The sequence below is a fragment of the Mixophyes fleayi genome, chromosome 4 (genome assembly GCF_038048845.1).
Source record: "Mixophyes fleayi isolate aMixFle1 chromosome 4, aMixFle1.hap1, whole genome shotgun sequence".
Classification (NCBI taxonomy): domain Eukaryota; kingdom Metazoa; phylum Chordata; class Amphibia; order Anura; family Limnodynastidae; genus Mixophyes; species Mixophyes fleayi.
Window position 1 is genome coordinate 117,449,794 of NC_134405.1, and position 18,830 is coordinate 117,468,623.

Genomic DNA, 18,830 nt, shown 5'->3' on the forward strand with positions numbered 1-18,830 from the left:
TAAAACATTGTCAGTGTTTAATTATCCGGATATTCTGTATTAATATTATATACTTTTAATATTAAGCTTGTACGCTATGTGTTAATCATAAAACGATTGTATATAGCAATAGTACAAAGTATGTTGACACTGGCCTATAATAAAACAAGTTTATTTATATAGCGCCACTCATATAATGCGGCTTTGTACAGAGAAAATGTAATCATTCACACCAGTCCTGACCCAGACTGCACCTGGAGGAAAACCATGCAAACACTGGGAGAACATACAAACTCTCCCCAGATAAGGTCCTGGTTGGAATCGAACCCATGACCCCAGCTCTGTGAGGCAGCGATGTTAAGTCCAACCAGGAGCCTAAACATAGCCATGATGGAAGGGATATGGCATTTGGCAGGGAGTTGACAAGTAGGCATGGGAAGAAACCAAAACTGCTTTCTATTTTATAAGCAATTGCTCTAGGAGATTATACAATTGCATGAAATTGTGAACATACAATTTAATCATAGTCCTTTAGATAAAATACAATCAAGAAAATGTCTACATCTGGATAATAAGTTTATAAGAGCTATGAGATGGAACAATAAAGCAAAGCATAAAAATGATTCTAGAGGTGTATACATAAAGTCAAAATAAACATAAGTATGTTACCATGGTTTCTTGGAAGTCTCTCTTGTCGTTAATATCATCCACTTTGTAAGATCCAGATTGACTAAGGTAGTAATAGTAATCTAAACTTGTGATCCCAAGGTCATTTCTTTGTTCTTTAGAAGCCCCTTCAATCAACTGAAGAAAATAACAGAAAATATATATATATATATTAGATTAGAGGTGGATTATGCACTGATGTTATCATCTCATCTACAAAACACATACTATATACATCTCTGAAGTATGTATATGTTGCAACAACATGCTTATGTATCCTGGGTTCTGTCTGAATTAGGTCAGGTTGTTACATAAATTTAAGATAAGAATCTAAAGTTGTTTTAAGATGAAGAAGTGTGTGATTCTGTACTTCACACTAACGGAATAGAATAGAGTTCAGGATTCTCTACTGCACACATTGTTATGTTTTTAGACATAAAAAAGAATTCGATAAATAGACTTGTAATCTGTAAGTGATGTTGATTCATCAACATAACAAACAACATTGTTTCATGATTCATTACATTCTGTCATTGCCAAGCATTGGCCACTGAAGACAAGACGGATACAGTAATAACATCTGTTGATGTGGGAGTATACCCAAAAACATTTAATAATGTTAAGATGACATTAGCACCCAAACCTAGACACAGAGGCCTTTAGGTCAATGAGGTCTTGGAACAAACACAGCATGTGTGGATTTAAATGAAGAAATTGCCTGACAGTGATCCAGGCTTGTTTGGCATGTGTACATTGTTTGCTATTTGGTATATTTGAAAGGCTATTGCTAAAATAACTGTGCACTGTATTCATACCTGATAGAAAATATGAAAACTTCTCTCTCCTGGATTTCTCATCACCACCCGAGATTTTTCCAGTAGAAAGTTGGATATTTTTCCTCCATCTGGTTCTCCCCCCGGGCTGAACTGGATTTCAAAGTATTTTCCCTATTGGAAAAGAACAGTTACAAAACCAACATTAATGTAAACATCTCCAATGTGATTTATGCTTATGTTTTTCAAAGCTGTGTACATATACAATAATTATAATTAGGCTTTTTAATAGCAGTCATAGAACAAAACACAGTGATGTTTATAATGGGCGGTAAAGTACATTCTCTTTTGCATGTATTTCAAATCATCCTTATCTTTACGTTTATGATTCATGATCACACGTTCATTTCAACAAACTGAAATATCTTCATTCCACATTTATTTACTTTAAGCCCTTAGCTACAATCATATACTCCACCAGTCCCCAGATTTTAAATGAAGCTTCTGCGTTCATAAAAAATGTCATGTTATACAAAATAGCCATCAAGAATTAGATGTGATTGGGACTTACAAATCGGCTGGAGTTGTTGTTCCTCACCGTCTTTGCGTTCCCAAAGGCCTCTAATAAGGGGTTCGACTGCAGAATGATATCCTTGACATGCTACGATTGAAAAATATGAAGAATCATTAACATATAAGAAGGTTACTCTGAAACAGGATTGTATGATAACTATGGTAGCATATATGAAAATAGAAAAAGGAACAACAAAAAGTCATTAGCACATATCTTTGTATGGGCAGCATGGTGGCTTAGTGGTTAGCACTTCTGCCTTACAGCACTGGGGTTATAAGTTAGATTTCCAGCCATGACCTTACCTAAGTGGAGTTTGTATGTTCTCCCTGTGTTTGCATGGGTTAGGTGTGTGTGTGTGTGTGTTAGGGAAATTAGATTGTAAGCTCCAATGGGGCAGGGACTGATGTGAATGAGTACAGCGCTGCAGAATTAGTGGCACTATATAAATTATGATGATGTGATAAATAAATCATCAAAAGAAATATGAAAATAAAATAGAAAGCGCTTAAATTATAATTGTATGTAATGAACAATTCCAATTTAATCTTTTTCATGCACGCTTCACCTTTTGTCCTTAATAAAGTCACAATTTGGTGAGTAGTATGGTGCATTTATAGTGTCCTTGATGTCATAAGAAACACAATATATTCTAAAAGATTAGGAGGCATGCTAATTCATGTACGTGTCACATACGGACCAGGACGGCAAAACTGTTAAGGAAGGAACCTACTGCTTTTGGTGTATTAATGCTTCTTAGCAAATGTAACATTATAACTTCAAATGGTCTCAATGTATAGTCCCTATTCTGGACCAAAATCCCATTATTTGTCTTTCCTTCCATACTGTTTATAGTGTATAATGCATAGATCAACATGGATAATCTCTATTGGCCCAGAGCACTTCCCAGCACTTGGTCTAAGTCTGCTTCGCTCCTAAAAAAAAGTTTTGTTGGATGATTATTTGATCCAAATGTTTGCTGTGGTGCATCTGTCTCTAAAAGCGGATAATTGCATCAACTGTCAGGAGCTATGTGTAATGCTACAAGTAAGTTTCTCCCCAATGTAGTTTTGTTCTGTATCATGATATGATTATGTGCAAACAAAATTGGCCCAGTACACACGTGACTTCTTTACACCATAACAGTAAGCAAATAGCTATTTATCTCACCTGGACTTTTGGGCCTCCCCCTGACACCTTAGAGATGTAGCCCATTATATATTTGGCAGCAACAGTTTTCCCTGCACCACTTTCTCCACTAAAAATAGAAAAAACAAAACACACACATTATTATGCATCTAAAAATTAACTGCAACAGATAGTTATGAATATGTTCAACTTGCAGTCTTCCAAAATGTTACCGGTATTGGTAAATGTACTGCAGAAAACAAGATTCTTATAAGATTCTCCAAAAATACTTAATATCTGATTATATCATACTTGCCAACATCTCAAACCTCCCCTTCGGAAGACCCCAGAGGCACAACTCCCAGCTGTCTCGATTTCGGTGGGATAATCCAGCAAAGGGACATGTTTGTACCTTGGGTGGGGACGTTGGGAGGTATCTTCTGTTCACCCCTGCTCTGCTACTGATACGTTCTGCAGTGTTTGGAGGGGAAAGCAGGTATCTAAGGGGCAGCCTAGTGCTTTACAGTGCTAGGCAGCCCTTTGGGGGCTTGGCCATGTCCCCATCGTGACGTAGGTGGATGCAGGAGGAAGGCCTGCTCTTCTGGGAGTTCAGGAGAGTAGACATGTGTTATATACTTAACAGTTCTAAGTCTGAGGCACTATCATTGAATGTCCCCTTACTAAATCTTAATACACTTTAATAAAAATACTCATTTACCTGGAGTACAGAGCCCATTACATACCAGAGCATTCACTTGATGCCTTCCTCTAATAATGTAATATCTCTAAACTCTAAATATCGCCTTAGTTAAAAAACACTTAATAATCATTAATTTGACCTCATATGAAATCTCACTACTACACCATATCAATGATGATGATCATACCCCGATTTATAAACAGAGTGTAGGGTATGGAATACAATTACAGAGTAAATAGATGGTACAATAGAGCAGATACACAAACCAGAAGGGGGAATGTCTCTGATGACATCCAATGACACCATGAAGCAGTGCCGTAACTAGCCATTTTAGTGCCCTGGGCGAGACAGGGAACCGGCGCCCCCCGTCTAAGTGGGAGTGTCAATCGTCGAGTGGGCGTGGTCAACCTACTGTGGGGGCATGGCTAGCGCTTTACAAGTTCTAGACTGCACTGAAACCCCCTCCCTCCCCATTCTTCTCGGTCTGGCTTTGTAAGAATCTTTATTTAAGAGCCTCCATAGAATCAAGTACTTTAAATGCAGCTATCACATGCTAGCTGTATAAAAAATTAATTGGCTATTGAAATAAAACTCACTGAAACAAATTAAAACATAAATGTAACGGTACCATCTGTATCACACTGCCCCTTCATCCCACTGTGCCCTCCATCACAGTTTCTCCTTTATCATACCGTGCCATGGAGCCATCTTTATCACATTGTGCCCCCTTATCACCATCACACGAAATGAATAATTAGTGTCCGCCATACCTTAGAGAGCATTCCTTTGACCTCCATTCAATACAGAGAGCACTCGTGTGACCGCCATACTATACAGAGAGCATTCCTGTGACCACCATACAATACAGAGAGCATTCGTGTGACCGCCATACTATACAGAGAGCATTCGTATGACCACCATACTATACAGAGAGCATTCCTGTGACCACCATACCATACAGAGAGCATTCCTGTGACCACCATACCATACAGAGAGCATTCCTGTGACCACCATACCATACAGAGAGCATTCCTGTGACCACCATACCATACAGAGAGCATTCCTGTGACCACCATACCATACAGAGAGCATTCCTGTGACCACCATACCATACAGAGAGCATTCCTGTGACCACCATACAATACAGAGAGCATTCCTGTGACCACCATACTATACAGAGAGCACTCCTATGACCACCATACTATACAGAGAGCATTCCTGTGACCACCATACCATACAGAGAGCATTCGTGTGACCGCCATACTATACAGAGAGCATTCGTATGACCACCATACTATACAGAGAGCATTCCTGTGACCACCATACCATACAGAGAGCATTCCTGTGACCACCATACCATACAGAGAGCATTCCTGTGACCACCATACTATACAGAGAGCACTCCTATGACCACCATACTTTACAGAGAGCATTCCTGAGATCACCATACTATACAGAGAGCATTCCTGTGACCACCATACTATACAGAGAGCATTCCTGTGACCACCATACTATACAGAGAGCATTCCTATGACCACCATACTATTCAGAGAGCATTCCTATGACCACCATACAATACAGAGAGCATTCCTATGACCGCCATACTATACAGAGAGCATTCCTATGACCACCATACAATACAGAGAGCATTACCTCACCTGAAATTAATAGACCCCACCATTAAATTAAAAAGCCCCATCAATAAATTAAATTGATCCACCAGCACCCCACAAATAAAATAGTACCCATTAAATAATTAGCCCCAACCTAAACGGCACCATTAAATTAATAGCCTACCTCCCATCCATGTATTAAGACACCCAACCTCCCTACCCTTATATCACACATTATATTAATACATCCCCCCTTTCCTCACACATTATGGCAGCATACCCCCCCTTCCCCCATAAAGCATAGCAGCATCCCCCCTCCATAATAGCAAAATGCAGCACACATTCCTCCCCTCCATAATAGCAGCACACATCCCGCTCCCTAATAGCAGCACACATCCCCCTCTCCTCCCTCCATAATAGCAGCTTAAATGCCCCCCTCCCTCCATAATAGCAGTTCACACCCCCCCCACCTACCTCCATAATAGCAGCTCACATCCCCCCCCTCTCCTCCCTCCATAATAGCAGCTCACATCCCCCCCTCTCCTCCCTCCATAATAGCAGCTCACATCCCCCCCTCCATAATAGCAGCTTACATGCCCCCCTCCCCTCCCTCCATAATAGCAGCTCACATGCCCCCCTTCCCTCCATAATAACAGCTCACATGCCCCCCTTCCCTCCATAATAGCAGCTCACATCCCCCCCTTCCCTCCATAATAGCAGCTCACATGCCCCCCCCTTCCCTCCATAATAGCAGCTCACATCCCCCTTCCCTCCATAATAGCAGTTCACATCACATGCCCCCCTCCCCTCATAATAGCAGCTCACATGCCCCCCTTTCCTCCCCTCATAATAGCAGCTCACATGCCCCCCTCCATAATAGCAGCTCACATGCCCCCCTCCCTCCATAATAGCAGCTCACATGCCCCCCTCCCTCCATAATTGCAGCTTTCATCCCCCCCTCCCTACATAATTGCAGATAACATCCCCCTCCCTCCATAATAGCAACACACATCCCCTTTCCCCTGCTTAGAAGCTTACCTTTGTTGTCTTTATTTCTGACCAGCCGTGGCTCCTCTTTGCTACTCTGCTCCTCTGCTGCCTAGCAACGTCATGACATCAGACGCTGAGGCAGAGGGCAGAGTTCAGAAGGGGGTAGAGCCGGGTGCCGGCCGCCATTTTGGATGCGCCGGGCGGCCGGCAGTCTGAATCTGAGGTCTGTTTCATTTTTATTTTTTTTTCACTCCTCACACAGAGGCAGGTGCGGGCGGCCACTGCGCCCCCTTGGGACTGCGCCCGGGACGGCGGCACCGCCCGCACCGGCCTCGTTACGGCTCTGCCATGAAGTATAGAGTAGCAAAGAATGTTATAATTAATGTATACACTAATGTAAACTAAATATAAACTAAATTACTAGATAGATTTGTATACAATTTTTTTGTGTAGCAGCAGGACAATACAAAGTTTTGTTCAAGACAATGTAAATGTAGCAAAGCACAAGGCAAGTATGTACCACTAAGTAGAATATAACGACATAACCTAGTTATCACAGCGAGCATATGTTATTAGAGAATAATATTTATTTTTAGAGAAAATTAAAGGAAAGCATGTATTATCATGAGAATATATAATGGCTCAAAATGTCACAGAGCAGCATAAGGCATTGCAGAAGGTTATATAGCTATGGGAATTCTTATCCAGAAATCAATTATCCAGTAAGCTCCAAAAGAAGAAAGTAAATTATAGTTGATGTTTGGTGGTTTAGCCATACATATAAGAATGTTCACCAAGTGTTTACCCATACAGTTGCTTTGAGGAGCACCCCTAAACACATCAGGAAAAGAATGCCAGGGGCAATGTGGGAAAGGAAATGGGAAATTTCAAATGTGTTTTAATAGCTTTTATCCATAGCGCTCAAATTGTAGACAAAAAAACAAGTCCCAAGCATTCAGCATACTATATCCCATGCCTGTATAACAGAAGCAAAATATACATACATCTATATACAATAATCAGCCACAACATTAAAGCTGCCTTATTTGCCGCCAAAATTGCTCTGACCCATCAAGGTATGGACTCCACAAGACCTCTGAAGGTGTCCTGTGGTATCTGGCACAAAGACGTTACCAGCAGATCCTTTAAGTCCTGTAAGTTGCAATATGAGGCCTTTGTGGATCTGACTTGTTTTTCCAGCACATACCAGAGATGTGCGATCGGATTGAGACCTGAGGAATTTGGAGGCCAAGTCAACACCATGAACTCTTTGTTCAGAAATGGTTTGAGGAACATTACAATTTTTGCAGTGCGGCAGGGACATTATCATGCTGAAAGAGGCCACTGCCATCAGGGAATACCGATGCCATGAAAAGGTTGTACTTGTTCTGCCACAATGTTTAGGTAGATGGTACGTGTCAAATTAGCATCCATATGAATGCCAGGACCCAAAAGTCTCCCAGCAAAACATTACCCATCACAATGCCTCTGATTGCTCAACTTCTTCCCAAGTGCATCCTGGTGCCATCTCTCTCACAGATAAACGATGCCCGCTCACGGGCCATCAACATGATGTAAAAGAAACGCCATTCATCAGACCAGACTACCTTCTTCCATTGCTCCATGGTCCAGTTCTGGCACTCGCACTCCCATTGTAGGTATTTTGGTGGTGGACAGCAGTTCAACATGGGCACTCTGACTGGTCTGCTTCTACGCAGCAAGCTGCAATGCACAGTATGTATTGGCACCTTTGTATCATAGCCTGCATTAACTTTTTCAGCAATTTGTGAAAAAGCGCTACAGATTTTGCTGGCGCTGTATAAATAAATGGTGATGAGGATGATGAATTTGCGCTACAGTAGCTCTTCTCTCTCCGCATGCATCAGATTGTCCTTCCTTGGATCACTTTTGGTAGGTATTAACCGCAGCATACCAGGAAGACCCCACATACCAGGAACACTCCACAAGACCTGCCGTTTTAGAGATGCTCTGACCAGTTGTCTAGCCATAACAACATGACCCTTGTCAAAGTCGTTCAGGTAGGGATTAATAATATATATTACACACACACACACACACACACACACACACACACACACTGTATATGCCCCAAAATTCTATTTTTTTCCATTGGGATGCTGCGAGAAGCCGTGACAACTTTGTGATGGGGATCTGGCTGTATCACTACAGGGCATGGTCACTCTTCTGAAGCCCTAGGCTATCCCAAAACTGCCTACCGCTCCCTAAAAACATCCTTGCATTGCTGCTTGCACTAGTGATAACAACATTCGCAGCAGATGGTACGGTAGGACAGTCCCCCAGACTAAGTACTGTCCTGTCTAAACTGGGACAGTTGTTAGAATATGATGTAGATCTTATGTGACAGGTATTTCTGGTAGCAGTTGAAAAATGTTTCCATTAATTACAGAGTGTTAATGCTTTTATTTAGGGAAGAAGACATTAAAAATGTGGTTCCAGACTACATTTTGGAAGCTATGCGTTTGGGATTAGAGATGAGCAAAATTTTCAAGACTGTCCCATGAAATACTCACTTCATTATGCATTCGGCAATAAAATTTGGATATTTCAATGACAGAATTTGGCCTTAAGTGTTAAAAGTCCTACGCCAACCACACCACACATTACAGTGAACTGAGAGTTGGCATTCCATCTCGATTTATAGACTATGCACTCTAATAAGCAGAACTGAAAAGATCAGTATCACCAGAACTTAGCACCACTGAGATGCAACCTGCTCCCAAGAGAGACTGTATTAATGTGAGCTAGAATAATATAGTCACTGTTACCTTTCACTAGAATATTTCCAGCTGCAAATCAGGTATTATCTCAATTGTGGTGGACACTTACATTGTTATCAGAAAGGTCTCAAATCATAGCTTCCATTAGATAATGGAATAATAATGATTATCCTAATGATAAACTAAATATCAGCAAATAGAACAGGATGTTCATTTCCAATTAATTTTGATTGTTCCCCTGCATTCAATGCGCCCACTAAATTGCATACAGTTTCCATCAAAACACGCAATAATTTAAAGCCTACAACAAGTCCTTGACAGAGACATTGCATTAATAGTTACTACATATCATTATTTTTTCCTGCTTCACATTTGCGTCTTCATAGATAATGATTTTTTGTTGGACTCTAAGCAACCAAAGTCTAAAGTTCCATGTAAATACCCATGTGTGACATCTACTTCAACAGCTATCCAGGTGGCTTAATTACACTTATTAATAAGTAGCAGCCTCAGGGGTCTGCACCAGTAATCACAACTTTTTTGTAATTCGTTCTGAGCTATAACCAGCCTTTGCTTGCCGTGATCAGATTTTTTCCTCAAATAGAAAAAAACGCCACAGGTTTCGATACAGGATGTAAAAGAGTTCTATTGAAGATATGAATCACTCAGCTAACACTAGCATATGAAAGACCAACATTTTGAAAAGGAACAGTTTTACTGTTTATTAGTGATCCAAAATGTTAAGGTTGGAGAGAAATAAGGACAGTCAATTAATCATACCCTGACCACCCAGGATATAAATTTGATACTAACGCTAAGGAAAACATACAGTTTTCTAAATATAATGTTGTTGGCAAATAAATGTGAAGAGTAAGGAGTGAAAACAGCAACCTGTCTCCTAAAATGTTACTTGCAGACACCCGTTTTCAGCTAGGCCGTTCATGACTACTCTGCCAGCACTATGAAGATGGTGTAAGAACACTCCCTTATGGTTTACTGTTGGAATACAGAATGCAGCAAAGGTGCCCATACTTTCTGTGATTCTGCCAGCGAATTACATTGTATAGATCTACCTAGCTGCAAATCACATATATGGACACAAAAAGCCACCATCATAATCACCATCTAGTAGGAATCTATTAGTTGTTGGTTGACTTAAAACAGGTATTACATGTAAGATGACAGTGGAATCATTGTTGAATGGAACACTGTAAGATCCAGTGCAGAAGTCTGAACCTTACAGGTTTGTGTGGGCAAATTTGACAGAGACCCTACAGTGAGGCTTAATCCTTCACACTAGCTGAAAATGTAAACACTTCCCTTAATAAGAAGGCTCTTATTGCAATATATGTAGTGGAAAATTTTGGCTCCTTCATCATATAACCATAAAGTGTGCAATGTTCAAGTACAAGTACTCTCCAAGGAGCCATCAATCTTTATCTTACACTAATTAGAACTATTATGGTCAAATTAGCTGTATGCATCTTAGATAAATGGCTGTTAAGGTCTTGCTGTAACCATGCTAGAAAGCCAGTGGTTCTGGATGCATGGGGCAACAGGAAATTTGCATATCTCTACCCAGTATTGCAAGAATTATGCTTAATTTTTTACTTTGTTTTTGTAGGTTAATTCTGGTTGTAATAAAATAGCTATGCAAGCTTCACAATATGCTCAGACATATTATGTGGATCACAATCCTGCAAATGGTTGCACAATGCATCTCTGCACACAAGTATTTCTAAAAAAAAAGATATTCACCTGTGTGTGCTCATAAGAGTTAAATGGGCCCTTTTGCACAGATTGTTTGTGTGTGTGTCTAAAAGAGTAAGGGGATCTATTTATTAACGGTCGTTAATGAAGATTTTTTTTATCTCTGCTTATTGCAGCAATAGAAAATCTTTTGTTCAATTTATCATTAAAAGGTCGCTGGGGCAGCTGAGCGGTGATATCCAGCTAAACCTATGATCCAGAGTGAGCCCTTCTTAAGATTGAAAACTGGTTCCAAGTCACTGTATGTATAGGTCAAAGCAACTAACTAACAATCTGACTGGGGATGGAAGGAAACCTGACAAGCCAATTTGCCATTTTGTGTGGGAAACCGCAGACATCACTGATTGACCTCCATTTGAGCGTCACGCAAACACATACTTCCAGTTCTGTAATTTAATCACTTGTGAGGTCCAACTCACAAGTGACTAAACTTGGTGGTTATACAGATAGATGGATCTGTCTGTATAGAGAAAGTATGGTTGGGAAAAGTTTTACATTTCAAAGTATAAGTGCAAAACTGGATAATCCAATTTCTTGTTTTAATACACATAAAACATGTGTAATGTATGTTATCACATAAAACCTCTATTTTAGCCAATTCAACATTAACAAAACATTTATATATACAATCAATAATCATAATTTCCCTACATTTAGGGGGAGATTCAATTCAGCACAGAACAGTCCACAGTAATTCAACGCAACGATGTTCAGAGTGGAACCTTCAATCACTGAGCGGAGATTCCTTACCGTAATGGCCAGCAATGCGCACAGCCGGACATTGCAGTGATGTCACATCGCTGGCAATTGAATCTCCCCCTTAGTCTTTGGTATACAGTGTGGATACAACATCTATTGCTTACTTTTCTCTTCACCTGAGTGTGTTAGTCAATAAACTAATAATCACCAGTTTGAACGCATAAAATGCAGGACGACGTGGAAGAAATATGAATCATACAATACTTCTTACCTTATAATGACACACTGGTTTTCTCTGTCGATGATCATGTTCCTGTACATGTTGTCAGCTAGTGCATAGATGTGGGGTGGGTTTTCATACTGAGCCTAGAACACAATAAATAATATCATTAGCTGCAGAATAATTAGTAAAATAACAGTGTTCCATGAAAGAGAATTTAGATCATCCCTAACAATGTAAATTTAAAGCATCCCACTACTTGAAAAAAGAGGTTATAGGGGGAAGGGGGCATCAGGCAAGGGATAATCTTTACTTTTCAGGTCTTGAAAGAAGTGTTATTACAGGGGAGTTACTATGTATGGTTATTCCCAAAGTACAAACAACATTAAGATGAATACTAGTCATAATATTATTATTATTAATAATAATTTTAAACTACAGGGAATAGCTACTATTTTCTTAATTCAGTTTATACTCATATGATTATCAACTTACTAAATAGAAATAAGGCCTTTTAATAGACCTTAAAATATATTGTTATAATATAATATAATATATGACTGGAGTGAATGTATGTATAAAGAGGTGTGAAATATCTTTGCGTATTTGTCTATACCGGACATCACTAATAATCAAAGATCATAAACATATTTCACCAAGTGGTCATATTAGGATATAATTCATTTAAGAGTGACAAAAATAACTATATTTCACACTTGTTTACGCACTGTTTAAACTTACACCTTCTCTCCTACAATCATTTCTTCCTCTGTCAAACTTACTTCAACCAGACACCACACTCCTCCTTCTAATTAACCCCTACAGATGCCCCCTCCCCCCAGTCCTCCCAAAATGTCCAGCTGCATGACAAGCTGTTTATTTTATTAAAAACAAAAGAAAATGCGCAATTAAACATACTACTAACCAAATCATAATGTAGTACAAAAGCAACTAAAAATGTTTTAATTACTCATTCATAAAACTACCTATGTATTAATCTCTCCCATCTATTCCAAGCTAATTTCACCCATACCCTTTCCCAAATTAAGAAAGATTTCAACACCTGGTCCCTCCAATTTATCTCCTGGATAGGTCGTATAAACTCTGTTAAAATGAATATTCTCCCCAGACTATTATACCTTTTTCAAACATTACCTATCCGAATTCCCCCCTATGTATTTAAATTCCTCCAATTTGAGTCTTCTAAATTTATTTGGGCAGGTAGACGCCCACGAGTACGACTCGGGGTCCTACAGAGATCCTCGCGGGGTGGTGGTCTAGGTATACCTAATTTTAAAAAATACTACCTATCGGCCCAAATCGCTCAATGTGTCCTATGGAATGGTCCTGTTCTTGCTAGGGTCTGGGTGACACTAGAGGCGGAAAGTCTGGGAATGCTTACTCCTGCCTCCCTTCTGTGGATTCCAAGGGCGCGTCGTCCCAAAAAAGCTTTGTCTCATCCCATAATTTCCCACCTCTCTGGCTATATGGGACTCATCCATCAGGCTCTATGGTCTCTCTCCGCATCCATCACCAATTAACCCCCTTTTTAATAACCCTGATTTCCCTCCTGGTCTACACCATTCCGCATTCCTTCCGTGGCATTCCCGAGGGATACGTTTTCTAAATGACATAACCCGCGATACAACATTCCCCCAATTTACAGACATTCAAACTAAAATTGGCTTGCCTACACGGATATTTTATCAATTCCTGCAAATTCGCAACTTTCACTCCCTCTCCAAACTACGCCTTATTTCTCGACATTTCACAACAAATGAAACACTATGTCTGCGCCAGGCATCGACGTCAGGTCTTATTTCTAATATCTATTCTGAACTAATTGCTCCCTCTACTCCTCCTCGAGACCCTCATGAGATGTCATGGGAACATGATCTGGGCTCTTCTCTTGATGATGAGGAGTGGTCGGAAATTCGGGACAATGCGGCCTCCAGCTCAATCTGCGTCCGAATAAAGGAAAATGTTTACAAACTTCTCTACCGGTGGTACTATGTCCCTACTCGACTACAAAAGATACTGCTTGATTCCTCTGACAGATGTTGGCGTCTATGCTCTGGCGCTGGCTCTTTCTTACATATATGGTGGGACTGCCCGAAACCGATTCCCTTCTGGCGCGAAATTAAAGCTCTGATAGAAATGTTAATTTAAACCCCCTTACCCTTCGACCCTAAATTTTTCATTCTACCCCTCGGGTTCCCCACGGCCACTAGACACCAAAATAAACTTGCTCGTCACATTATTTCAGCGGCCACATGTCAAATCGCCATAGATTGGAGGCAGGCTGCCCCCCCTTCATTCTTCGCTGTAACTAATAGGATTTGGCATACGTATAAAATGGAATACATGACTAGCATTATACGAAACACGGCCAAATCTTTTAACAAGGTCAACTTATTGCCTCTGACTCAAGAGGGTTTTTCTTTTATCTTCCTCTTTCTCTTCCTTCTCCTTTTCTTTTCTTTCTTCTCTTTTAAATATAAAAATGCCGGTCTTTATTTCATTGAATCTGTGCTGTTTTATCTCTGAAGCACGGAGACTTCTACTTCACTATCCAATGTACTGACTATATTTTGTTTGATATAGCATGTATTCTTTTGCACTGTTAATTCTTTTTTTTTTGACCGTTAATAAACACTTGTTTAAAAAAATAAATAAAAAAAAATACCTATGTATTAACATTGGTCAAAGTGGGTTGGTATACACCACTTGTCCTACTGCCTTCATTGTAACACTATGAGATTTCATTCACTTGCATTTTATATACTACCACTACTAAATTTCCAGTGTGTATTATAATACATAATGAACCCATTACTGTGAAATAGGAGGACAATAAAGGCTAACTCAGAGTTAAGTGATCTGTATAAAAGCACCTGGTCTGTGGCCGTGTGGTTATATTTCACACTAAGGTGTATATTATGCCATATATCTTTCTGATGTCAGACCATGCCAAAGAATAAACTAACTAACTAGAAGTATTTAGTGGAGCTTCATACCAGGCTGTGGAATTCTTTGATACCTGTGATATATATTGGCAGATGCTTCTCACCTGTAACAATATAGTGCTTCAGAGTGGAACCTGCAAGTGTAGTATGCCAGGATACATTTATGAATGTATATGGATGTGTGCAATACTATATATTGATAAGCATATATGTATGCAAATGTTTTCAGTCTCCCTACCCTTTGTCAAGCACAGCACTGCACTGCATGTATGAAATAAAGGCTTATTATATGTTCACCAAAATTTAAAGTGCTTGTCTGCTGCTTATTAGGTCTTAAAATCTGGTTGGTTGATATGCATACCGATCCTTGCAGACTGCTTGTGCTACCTGTGATCAAGTCTTTCAGCTTGTCCCCCCCAACACTACCAATCCAAAATGTTTATTATATATATATTTCTAGTTACAAATTGATTTGATCAGTGCAATAATCCATCTGAAAATACAGTATCTCTGTATAATGTTGTATACACTGAGACAATATACATTTAATGGATGATTAACGCAGGCAGGTGCCATCCACAGAGACAATAGTTTCAATACCATGTGACACAGAGCTGTCTGTAATTCAGATAAAAGAAATAAGCTCTATTGGGCATGGCATGTGAATGCTCATATGACCAGAGCTTGAAACAAATCTGGCTTAACTATTCTATTCTGAGCGAGAGGAAGTGCCCAGCTGGATTTCATTGGACTCATTGTTCAGGCAGCTTGATTCATCTATTTTTTTACTGTGACTTCTTGTTTTATCTTTTCACTGATTTCCTCTTTCTACAAATGCTAAAGAATAAAAAGTATGTTTGATCGCTGCCATAGATGGGGCTGTCTTTGTTGCTGCTCCAAAGCACAATCTGGACCTTGGATAGAGATCTACAATATATTCTACACATGTGACTTCCAGACTTCCTATAAGTGCTAGATTTGTATTGATGGTGTTGTTCTGTACTCTTTATCATATTAATGCAATATATATACACACAGCAGTGAAGGTGCCCATATACGCTGCAATTTTGATAGCAAATCATGGCGTTTATAAACCCAACAAGACTGTTGATCTCAACTAACATTTGATAAATCAGTGTATTTGGTCATCATTCACATAAAAAATACAAGGGAATGTGGGAATGTTATGTTCAAATACCCACCATTGTATATAGTATGCTGGGACTTTGTACTTTCACAACAGCTGACGAGCCACAGGGTGACTACACTTAATCTACAGTGCTGCGTAACTTACACACTATAATATATATATATATATATATATATATATATATATATATATATACACACACACACACATATAAACACTTACACACAGACATGCACACACATATACATACACACGATTAGTTGGTTTTGAGGGGCCATACCATTGCATATTTAGCTACTCCGAGAAGAGTTTATCTGGCCAATTTTGATGGTCTTTATGAAGCTGTAAAACTGGCATTTGAGACATATACTTGCTGTCCATCAGTGTCTTGATTTTTATATGAAGGAGTGAAGGCTTCTGAAAGATCTACTAGCCTCTAATGCAAAGTCTAGGCTACAGTATTCTAAGAGTAGATGTTATAGATGGGGCAATAAGGCAGGAAAGCTTTTAGCAAAAATGACTAAATCACAACGTAAAAAACAGTATGTAGAGGCAATTAGTGATCCTGTTTCGGGTAGTAGATATGTTTCATCTTCTGAAATGGTTTCTCAATTTCGCTCTTTTTATGAAGCTTTCTATACTGCTGACATGGGTGATTCAGCTCACCAACATTTTACAGTTTGCTAAATTGCCTAAACTTAATGATTTTCAACGTAACATTCTGAATTTGGAAATCTCAGAACAAGAAGGGTTATTAAAACTTTCCCTCTCAATAAATCACCGGAACCGGATGGTTTTACTGGGGAATACTATAAAATCTTACATCCTAATCTAATATATATATAAGCCTAGCGGCGTGTGTTAGTGTGTGTGTGTGTGTGTGTAAAAAACTATTTTCTCAGAAAGGGCTCATCCAATTGACCTGAAATTTGATATACTGACATTTGACAAAAAAATTAGAATAGTGAAGTCAGTTAACTTCCATCATCCCCCCTTCCCCCCGTGGGAGGGGTAGTAAAGGCTAAATTTACCAGTTGAGGGCTCAAACTCTTGACCGTGTGGGTATTTATTTACCAGAGCCTGTGTTTGGTCATGGACAATTGTATGTCGCATTTTCACGAGTACGGAGAAGCAGTGATGTGAAAGTGCAGGTTATGAATACTGCCCTTTAAGGAAGACTGATTGAGCACAGCGATAAGGTGTTTAGCAGAAACGTTGTGTATCGAGAGGTTTTAGAACAGGAAGACGATGGAGATTAAGGATGTGGCGATGAAGATGAAGGATGAGGTGATGGAGAAGAATGATGAGGTGGTGACATGTGGACAAAACCACGTTAAAAAAAGGGCGCTTACGTCGGGAAGTAACGCTCTTCCCCTGAGGAGGCCTGGCCTAGCCCCAAATGCATGACAAGAACCTTTTTAACACCTTAAGTAGCTTGATTTGACTAGAATGCATGAGTATCATGCACGGGTTAACTTGTATATTATCTTTTCTGTCTGCTTTGTATCGAAAAATACATATTGATGAACTCACTTTCCATCACTTTAAAGCTTATACAATTTTTAATCTCAAGCCTAAAAAATAACCAGAAGTATTTTTTTCTTTATGCCCCATTGCTCTCTTAAATCAAGATTTAAAAATTCTCGCTAAAGTAATAGCGAATAGGCTACAAAGCATCTATCCTCATTTACTTACCTCCCATCAGTTAGGGTTTACCCATGGAAGGTAGGTGTACAGACAGATATTGTTGCCATAGTTCAATCTATGCATTCATGTAAAGGGATCAACAATATTTAATTATGTTTAATTGCTGAAAAAGCTTTTAATAAAGTTTCACTATGTTGGAATGCCCCTATATTTGGTGGTTATGTTGGCAGGTTCACCAATATGGATCTATGCATCTTCTGAATTATGTACCCTTGACACATGACTGGGCTGTGTTGGGTATAGTTATGGTGTCTTCTCATCTTACGAAGGGTAGTAAAAAGTTACTTTTGATAATTTCTGCTGCTGCTTGTATGAGTATTTTGCAAATGTGGACACAAGATCAACCACCATCTTTAGATATTTTCCATACAAAACTTTTATTTGCATTTAGAATGGACTGGCTTAAGTCTTCTCTACATAAGGAGTATCAAGTCAAATATTTCTTAAGTATGGGAAAGTTTTATTGACTCACTATCAGATATATTAAAATCTCAAATCTTTTCATGTTTTAAGTTTAGAAGCTGGTATGAGACTAGAATGGTTTTAAAAGGACCTTCCTGTTATTTTTAGGAGTGGGAATCTTCCAATGAGAGTCTGTTCTGTCAAACAGCTATAGATTCTTCTTTAAATATGGATAATAAATTAATTGGACAATTGACCACATCTGGAATGTGAACATTAAAATGAATTGTATTTATGGTATAATTATAATATATTATCTTTGTTTGAAATTATATCATATGCTTATTTTAATTACGATTTATGAGACTTGTGTGTGTGATACTATGTATTTTCCAATAAAAAAAAAAGCTTCTAAAATTAAAAATGATGGCGATCTCTCACATTTCAGACACATACGTTTTTGTACATCAGAAGCTTAGAACTTGCAGACCAGACCCACAATAATTGTGCTCAAAACTTCCCTTCTAATGGGAATTCTCAGTACATGATGTACTTGATTTTAGTTTTCTTCTTACTTCATAGTTGGCTAAATGCATATAGCTCTGTGAACATCAAGACAAATACAAACATACTTGCACCACTACCGTGTGAGAAGGATCTCAGAGTCAGGAGCAAGATGGGCTACGGAAGAGTAAGACCATGTGGCGCCTGAACTTTCTAGCTAATATACTTGAAAC

General features: G+C 39.2%; 1 protein-coding gene across 1 annotated transcript in view; it reads right to left on the minus strand.

The window, feature by feature from the left end:
• MYO1E (myosin IE) overlaps positions 1-18,830 on the minus strand; it is a 138,854-nt gene that overhangs the window by 58,226 nt on the left and 61,798 nt on the right. The window contains exons 4-8 of the mRNA XM_075208080.1: positions 11,920-12,014; positions 3,160-3,247; positions 1,990-2,079; positions 1,461-1,592; positions 649-783 (exon numbers count right to left, since the gene is read on the minus strand). Of these exons, the coding sequence (XP_075064181.1) occupies positions 649-783; positions 1,461-1,592; positions 1,990-2,079; positions 3,160-3,247; positions 11,920-12,014 (540 nt within the window). The remainder of the gene's footprint in view (positions 1-648; positions 784-1,460; positions 1,593-1,989; positions 2,080-3,159; positions 3,248-11,919; positions 12,015-18,830) is intronic.